This window comes from Urocitellus parryii, chromosome 8 (genome assembly GCF_045843805.1).
Source record: "Urocitellus parryii isolate mUroPar1 chromosome 8, mUroPar1.hap1, whole genome shotgun sequence".
Taxonomy (NCBI): Eukaryota; Metazoa; Chordata; class Mammalia; order Rodentia; family Sciuridae; genus Urocitellus; species Urocitellus parryii.
Genome location: NC_135538.1, coordinates 153,802,020 through 153,810,896, shown reverse-complemented (window position 1 = coordinate 153,810,896; position 8,877 = coordinate 153,802,020). Strand labels below are relative to the sequence as shown.

Genomic DNA, 8,877 nt, shown 5'->3' with positions numbered 1-8,877 from the left:
CTTCTTATTCATGTCCTACCACCTTGTGCCCTAGAGACTCACAGCATGAAACTCACTGCACCTCCACAGGAGCACACGGCATGGTCACGCCAGCTCATCCCGCTGCGCCTGCCGTTCCCCACGCATCCCTCTCCCCCAGTCCTGTCCTCTGCTCCACAGTCATGTTTTCTATTTTCATGGGTCTGCCCAGCCCATCCCCCTGATTTTGCTCCAGTTTCCACATATAAAGTGCAGTGTTCACCCCCTGCCTTTCTGAGTCTGGCTTACATCACGTAGCCTGGCGTTCTGTAGTTCTGTCCATCTCCAGACAGTGCCCGGTTTCATTCCTCTTCATGGCTGGGTAGCACCCCATTGTGTCTGGGCACCTCATGGTCTTGGTGCATTCATCTGCTGGTGATCACAGGGTGTTTCCTTAACATGGTCATGTGCATCGTGCTGCTGTGAATATTGATGCACTTGCATCACTATACTATTTCAATTTTAGTTTTTTGAATAAATAGCAATGAGCATTGTAGCTGGATCATATGGTGGTTCATTTTTATATATTTAAACAATCTTCATACCACTTACGAGCATGGTCATACTAATTTTTAGTCCTACAAAAAAAAACATATGAATTTGCCTGTTTTTTCACATATTTGAAAGAATCTGCTATGATTTGTATTCTTGAAAAATGCCATTTTAACTGGGGTGGGGTGAAATCTCCCTGTGATTTTGATTTGCATTTCTGTGATGGCAGGTTGGTTTTTTGAAAGGGAGACTGTGGGTGTATCTAACCACTGGGTTTACCTTGTGTTTTCAGAGTCCCTAAAACCTGACATCAGGTACCACATCCCTGTGCATGGACAAGGCCTTGAGAATGAGGAACCTTGATCCTCTGGGTCTGGGAAGCTGGCCCCGTTTGGATGCATCTGTGCACTTTTGGGAAGGGGAAGGGAAGGATAAATGGGACCTCAGATGTGGCTGGTTGTTCACTTTCAAACTGCAGAAACTTTCATTAAGATAATTAAGCCCCAATTAAGACTGAGACAACTTCTGAGCCCAACATACAGAGTAATTGTGGAGGGGAGTGAAAGCCGTCCTCCAGGGACTGAGGTTCTGCAGAGGGTTGGCCTCTCCCTGAGAGCTGTCGACTGTGACAGCTGGGGTCCTGGTGGTGGCTTGTGGTAGGCAAGAGCCCCACAGATCCCGGAGGCACAAGTACAGCCTGGGAAGCTGCACCCTGTCAGAAGGACCGTCACAGAGTGGTCAGCAGCACAGCCACCAAGGTGAGTGGGCCCAGGGTCTGCCTTGCTCCCAGGCACCTGTGACGTCCCCTCAGCAGCACAGACCTTACTCCCTGAGACTGAGCAAGGGGGTGCTGAGAGCCTGTGATCCTGGGACCTTCCCTCTTCATCTGGTATCTGAAGGTTTGCACCTGGGTGGAAACACCAAGGGCCTTTATACCAGATGTCCCTCAGCTACACGGGAGCAGCTTGGACCTGTGTTGGGATCTGGATTCATCAGAGAGCTCCGTGGCGGGTCCTGAAGACAGAAGTCAGACTCTCCGTCTGCCTTTAGAGAAGCTGTGTCTTTAGCCTCGATGTCGACCTGTGAAGATTCTGAGAACACTCTTCACTTCCGTGGGACCACTGCAACTAGATGACGGTGTATTATTCAGCTCTTTCTCTTGTATCATGTTTCTGTGTCTGTAAGTGCGTTGTGTTTAATGTGAAGGCATTTTGGGGACATCCAACCTGAAACTGTCCTCAAACATAACATTAGATCATACTTGTGAGTCAAATTTATGCTTCAGATGTCTGTTAGCGTGCCTACTAAACACAATTAGTACTTAAAATCACAGTGTCTCTTTTTGAATTTCAGTGTGTTTTCATTAGGTTGTTTGATATTAAAATTCCAGAACTATTTCTTCAAGTTTAGTTCATATCATGCACCGAGGACCACCAATCACATATTTATCTTGGCAAGTTACCCCTTGGGTGGATGCATGTACCTACCTAGCTCACTGGGTGTTACTGCCAGGTGGGGATGATATATTTCTCTGAATGCATGACCTACCTTTTAGAGCCATTTTAGTCTGTACCTGTGCAGTCAATCTGGAATAATGAAAAGCTCTCCTCTGACATTCTTCATTTCATTTTGTCACAGTGAAAGAGAAGGGAGTTGTATGTCTCAGAAGTGCCTCCCAAGTTTGATGCAGGGCTGTGTGGTTTGGAAAGATGGGAGTGGGCTGAAAATATGAGAAAAATTAGAAATGTACAAGCAATATGAAAATATTTGCTATGTCCTCTGGGCCATGATGTGCACTGAGCGCAGTACTAGTTGAAGCTGCTCTTCCTGGATCATTAAAGCTTGTGTCATAAGGTGTTGCACAGCACATATTCAGGATTCTGTGCTGTTTACACTAAGGCATGGGTGCAGGCTTTATTCTCCCCATTTGTTAGTGCAGGAAACAGAGTTGGAAAGGGAATCTTGAATCTCTCTGAATTCAAGGGCACAACCAGTATTCCTGCCCTTCAAGCTGCCAGGGAGGCTCAGCAGAGGAATCTAAAGCAATCTTTTAATGAACAGCAGGAGCTGGGGATAGGATTTAGAACTGCATTCCATGCACACACAACACATGCAGATCCTAGGTATTTTTTTGTTTCCTGGGTTCTTTTTTTCTGGAGAAATTGACCATATTTAACATAAGTTCTTACGTGAGACTTGAGATTGGAAATCTAACAGGAGAATGCAACATCCTGTCCAGGATTGCAGGGAAATCCAGCAGCCCAATTGTTGACTAGGTGGGGAAAAAACCCAATAAACAGAAACAAAACAAACCAAACCAAAACCAAGACCAAAACCCAGCCCAGCTAGAGCAGGCTGCAGAATCCACTGAAGTCTTGTTCCCAGCAAGGTTCTGTGGGGCTGGACAATGCCCTCAGGACACTGCTTAGGGATGTGTGCCCAGTGTCTCCCAACCCACTTCTCCACCAGGAGGCTTTCCTGGGGATTCCTAATTCAGACACTGACTCATCTCCTGGCAGCGGCAGCAGGTGGTCCCACAGCTGACCCTTTGATGAACACCGTCACATGCAGAACAGACCCAGGATTTCTTAGAGCTCCTTGAGGTTGTCAGAGGAACTCAGCCCTTGGCTGCAGAGCCTGGCAGAGCAGTAATCCTTGGCTCACGTGAGCACCCGTGCTAGCTGCATGCCATCCATAATCTGATTTCATTCCTTCATGTCTTTGACAGGTTCGACTTTACCTGTTCATTCCTTCTGTAAAGGTTTTGGAGTTTGGTTCCAACATAGAACTACAGAGACTCTCTGAGAATGAGTAAGTAGGGAAACCACAGAGTCCTGTTGTGTGTAGGAGAACACAGAGGGAAAAGCTCTCCTCATCAATGATGGAAAACCGTGATACAAAAGCAATCCTAGAGTTGTGGTGCTGACCCAAATAAGAGACAGAAGGGGACGTTGAACCAAGCAACAGACTGTGCAGAAATTGAAATGTGGCCATGTTTACATTTGTTAAAGACATTGAAGCAACTGGACTTTAAGAATTCTTGTGCATGGGATATTGGGGGGATGAAAGACCAAGCATGATCTACAACTTTTGCATTGCAATATAAGAATATATAGAATGAAATTTATAAAGAACAGGGAGAACTCTGATTGGGGGAGTACAGGTTTAATGTATCCATGCTGAGGTTGAACATAGATGGGAAACCAAGGATACATCCAAGCTTGTTATTGATGATATGGAGCTTATAAAAATTCAGGGTTAACAATTTATTGTTTTGAATAATAGTCCTCAAGATGGTGTTTTAAATGATGTAGAATGTTCCTCAAACTATTACAGAAAATGAAATATTATTTTGAACAAAATCTCCACCATGACATTTAAACTGATTGTTTTTACACTCTGGGAATTTCAGCTGTGAAATATTTCTTTGCAGATACGTATTATCATTAATGTTTCTTTCTTCAAAAGGTGTTCCTACGTCCAAGCATATCTTCCTGTAATTAAGAAATGGTGTTGAATGTTGTCAAGGGGACTATCTTTGTGTTTCTCATAGGACTTGGCGTTGTGGGGAACGTCCTTGTTCTTGTGAACTATATGGCCTTGTTTAGAAGCACCATGAAACCTACCCACCTCATTCTCATCCACTTGGCTTTTACAAACATGGTAACACTTCTTACTAGAGGCGTGCCAAGGACAGTATCCAGTTTGGGGTTGAGAAGCCTCGTAGATGATACAGCCTGTAAGGTGGTGGTTTACCTCAGCAGGGTGGCCCGGGGCCTGTCCATCTGCACCACCAGTCTCCTCACAGTGGTCCAGGCCATCACCATCAGCCCCAGAGCTTCCAGGTGGGGGAGGCTGCAGCCCAGGTCAGCCTGGCACCTGCTTCCCTTGTTGCTCTTCTTTTGGATTCTCAATTCCGTGATAAGTATGAACTTGCCATTTTATATCAAACACATCAGAAGTATGAACACATCAGAAGTTACTAGAAGTGATAATTTCTGTTATTTTCAATCTCAAAACTGGACAATTGGATGGATTTTTATTGTTCTCATGGTCCTTCGAGACGCTGTGTTCCAGGGTGTCATGGGCTGGACCAGCAGCTACATGGTCTTCCTCCTCCACAAGCACCACCAGCAGGTGCTCCACCTTCAGACCTCCAAGCTCCTCCACAGAACCCCCCCTGAGGTGAAGGCTGCAAAGAGTGTCCTCCTTCTGATGCTCTACTTTCTCTTCTTCTATTGGACAAATTGTTTTATGTCTTTATATGTCACTTTCTCCATAGAGAATAATTTCATAGAAGGAAGTGCTGTAGAACTTGTGGACCTGGGCTATGCAATCCTCAGTCCACTTGTGCTGATTCACAGGGATGGACACTTGGCTGAATGTCGGCACATGTCTGTTTCAATGGTTTTACAATAAGTAAGTTTGAAACCATTCTTAGTTTTGTGTTGCTGTATGTAATGGGAAAATCAAGTGAGGGTAGCTGAACCACAGAGAGGCTCATTTCCGTACCCAGATCTGGTGACAGTCCCATAACATCTGTCATAGGCAGGTGGCACAGTGTGTTTCTTCTGTCTCTCTGTGGAGTCCTGTGAGAGATGTCATCTGAATCTGGTTATGGACGATCTTCTATCTCTCCTAGGACCCTGTATGTTTGCTTGTTTTACTTCTTTTATAAATCTCAGACTCTGTTGATATAGATATTGATATGTAAGGTGTATATATAATTAGTAGAATATATCTTCCGAATTATAATATTTACATATAAAATAGAATCACATACTTCATTGGATGTCATCTATAGTATAAAATCTGCAAGACTAAAGGGATTGAAAGTGTAGTTGTCTTGTTTGATACAAATGTCAATGGAGGCACAATGAAAATCACTTAGTTTTTTTCATGTTTTCTGATTGGTAAATCCCTACTTTAATGCATTTTATCTCCAATAAATGATAAGTTGGTATTGATCGCAAATCATGACTTGTTTCCAGAGTGTTCGATAAAGTCTTTACGCTGCTTGATGTGCTCTCCCTATTTTTAGAAATACACATCATATTCTAATTCACACTAAAATGAACTTACTTTTCCTTTTTCTTAAATTGACCAAACATATATTTGTGTAGAAAGCACAGATCTAGCATGAATGTGTTTGATTAAACATTTTGAAATATTATTGATACTGTCAACATATTGATTAAGGATATCAGATTTGACATAGAGGTCCTTCCCCTTCATTTCAAGATGTCCTCTACGTTTTTCTTATGACCCTGTTTATTTTTGGATGTTTTAATTCTCTAGGAAGAAATGGTGAAGGCCTTTCCATTAATAATATGTTAACATATTTAAAGTAATTTTTTACTGTTATCATGTCATACTCAAAAATTAGTTTATCTGCTTGATAACATGGTGGCGTCCTTGAAGATAAAGTGTGTCATAGTGTCTTAGCCCACATTTCTCCTGTGACAGCTGTGTCCTGAAATCTAGCAAGAGAACGAGACAAAGTGAGCCACCCCTGAACAGGTGGTCACTATGGGCTCAAGGGCAAAGAGTGTGAATCCCATAAGTGCAGATAGGATTGAGTGACAGGTAAAGTGGAATCAGGGGGTTAGATGACTGAGCATTTACAACAGACAGACACCTAGAAGGTGGCTCATGACAGTGGGAAACAATTTGTCAAGGGTTGCCTGGATTTTATTTTCCCTACATAAGTATGATTATTTTTTACTCTAAAATGTGGGGATTGAGTTGAGAAAATAAAAGTACATCTGAAATCATAATTAGTAAATAATTGAAAAGAACGGAGCTTGTGATTAAGAGTGTTTCAACATGTGGAGTGGAGAGAGGAGAGAGGATGGGAAACACTGGCCTGGAGCACTCTGACATGACTGGCAGGACATCAATCTCTTTGATTTCTCAAATGTCCATAGGTTTTTGAAGCAGTAAAATATAAACAGTGAGATGAACTCTGTATCAGTTGTGCCTTAGAAACCTTACATGATGTTTATAGTAGAGATGGCAGAATATTTCCCCAATTTTGTGAGTCAGACCTTCACATTCAGAAACCCTGAAGATCTTGTTATTTGGAATTGAAACAGCGATGTTTATACATAGACCTGAAGTTGCGAGAAAAGGAAAACAAAGAAATATCTTGAAAACAACAATGAATACATCAGGTAAAAGCCATCAAAGATTCCTAATTGATAGTGGATTTCATACACAGGATCTTGGTCCCCAGAAAACTCCATTGATCACAAACTTAGAAAATCCCTCCTCTTATTGGTGGACGCCCGAACATTTTGGATCTTTAGCAATAATCATCAGTTAGTACTCAGTGTCAGTTAATCGTTGAAATGTCTGGTGGTTCCCTCCTTGCCGTGACCAGTCATTCTATTAGGTGAATGTCCATCTCACTGGGGAAGAGTAGGAGGAAGGGGTCAGTGTGCTCTGGCAGGGCAGCAAGGTCCCTCATGGGCAGCTCCCTCCCCCTCCACACAGCAGCTCTGTGTCTGCAGACTGGCTCCAGGATGGGAGTTAATGGAGGAGCCATGAAAGCTGTTCTAGAGATTTGAGTCAGGTGTCCACTCACAGAAGTTGGGGTTTCACGCCTTCTACAGACCCAGAAGGAACTGGCAGAACTCCCATATGGTTCCTTCCCACAGACCCCATGATCAGGTGATCAATGCCAAAGATCTCTAGGTCTCCCAATTCTGATTCCTTCCATGGTGGTAAACATGACCGTTGTCCCTTAGTGAATCAGTGCCACCATATGGCACATGTGACCTTGGGAACTGATGGTCCCCTTTGTGTTTAACTCTTCTAGTTCAATGCGAGTACCTCCCATTTTGATGTTAGATTCATGGCAAAGAACCAAGAGAATCCATCTAAGATGCTGAGCTATCCTCATGAATTTCTTCAGCAAATGGTGTTGCTAAAACTAGATGCCCACATGTAAAGTATGATAGTGGGCCTTAATTTTAAAACACACACCAAACTCGAATCAAAGTTGAGCAAAGATTTAAATATATAAGTGAAATTTTAGAACTCCTCAAATACAAAATAGAAAAATACTTCTTAACTTTGTCTCCTCAGTGAGTTTTTTAATATGAATTTCAAAACAGAAAAAATAGAAGAAATTACCATGTGGGATTATCACACTAAATACATTGTGCACATAAAGGAGATACTCAACACATTGAAAACTCAGCAATGGGAGGAGACCCACATTTGAAATCTATGTGACTAGTACAGTTTTACTGTCCAAATTATGTGAGTCACTCATATATGTGCATAGCCAAAAACCCAAGACTAAGCATGTTATAAGTGGACAAGGGACTAGAAAAACAAGACATACAAATGTTTCAAAAATATATGAAGAGTTACTCAAAATCACTAACTCTCAGAAAACTGCAACTCAAATTCAGAAGACATAACCTCACAACTGGTAGATTGGTTTTTATCTAGGAGAGAAGAAATAATAAGTGTTAGCCAGGACCTGGAGAGAAAACAATTTTGGAAATGCAAAAGTGACTCTTGGTATTATGTGTTCACTGTTGTTGAGAACTGTGTTCTTTTTCCATTATGAGAAAAAAATGGATATTCCTCAGAGAATTAATAGCACAGCCTTTTCCATCTTAAGCAAAAAGAATGAAGTAGGAGGCATTACACTACTTCAGAACTCAAAATATACTACCAATCTCTAGGAGTATAGAAAGCATGGTGTTGGCATAAAGACAGACACTTTCACCAGTGGAGATAACCAGGAGCCTAGAAGTAGCTCATGCATCTACAGCTAATTGAGTGTCCACAAAGGTGCTCTGAAGGTTCATTAGAAAAAGAACAGATCCTCAATGAAGTGGTCTTGGAAAAGTTGCATGTCCACATGGGAAGAATGTCACTGGACTCTTGTCTCTTACAACCTAGAAAATCTATTCAAAATGAACAAATTCAATAACCACCACAACAAAAGGCCCTGATTAAAAAGGGGCAATAGTATTCCTGTGGTTTGAATCTCTGTGCCTTCCTCTATTCTGATAAATCTTAGATTTAATCTTTTGATGTTATCCCTAATCCTTGGAGGCTCTGTTCATGGTTCTTACCATTTTCACTGTGTGGTCAACATTATTTTCAAGATTGTGTATTTTTTCTTTATTGTGTAAGGTTCTGTCTTCCAAGTGATCTAGTCTGTGAACTATGCTTTCTACTGAAATTTTTATTTGGTTATATATAAAGAATTAAAATAACTTAATACCAAAACAAAACACCCAATCAATAAATAGGCTAAGGAACTGAACAGACACTTCTCAGAGGAAGATATACCATTGATCAACAAATGCATGAAAAAATGTTCAACTTCTCAAGTAATTAGAG

The 8,877-nt window shown here is 41.8% G+C and overlaps 1 protein-coding gene across 1 annotated transcript; it reads left to right on the top strand.

The window, feature by feature from the left end:
• The first annotated feature begins 4,017 nt into the window (after positions 1 to 4,017).
• LOC113201019 (vomeronasal type-1 receptor 4-like) lies at positions 4,018 to 4,929 on the top strand. Its single transcript, XM_077801558.1, has one exon. The coding sequence runs from the start codon at positions 4,018 to 4,020 to the stop codon at positions 4,927 to 4,929; it is 912 nt and encodes a 303-aa protein (XP_077657684.1).
• The last annotated feature ends 3,948 nt before the right edge of the window (positions 4,930 to 8,877 follow it).

Coding starts and splice junctions, on each gene's coding strand:
- LOC113201019 (XM_077801558.1), top strand. CDS start 4,018: ATGGTGTTGAATGTTGTCAAGGGGACTATCTTTGTGTTTCTCATAGGA.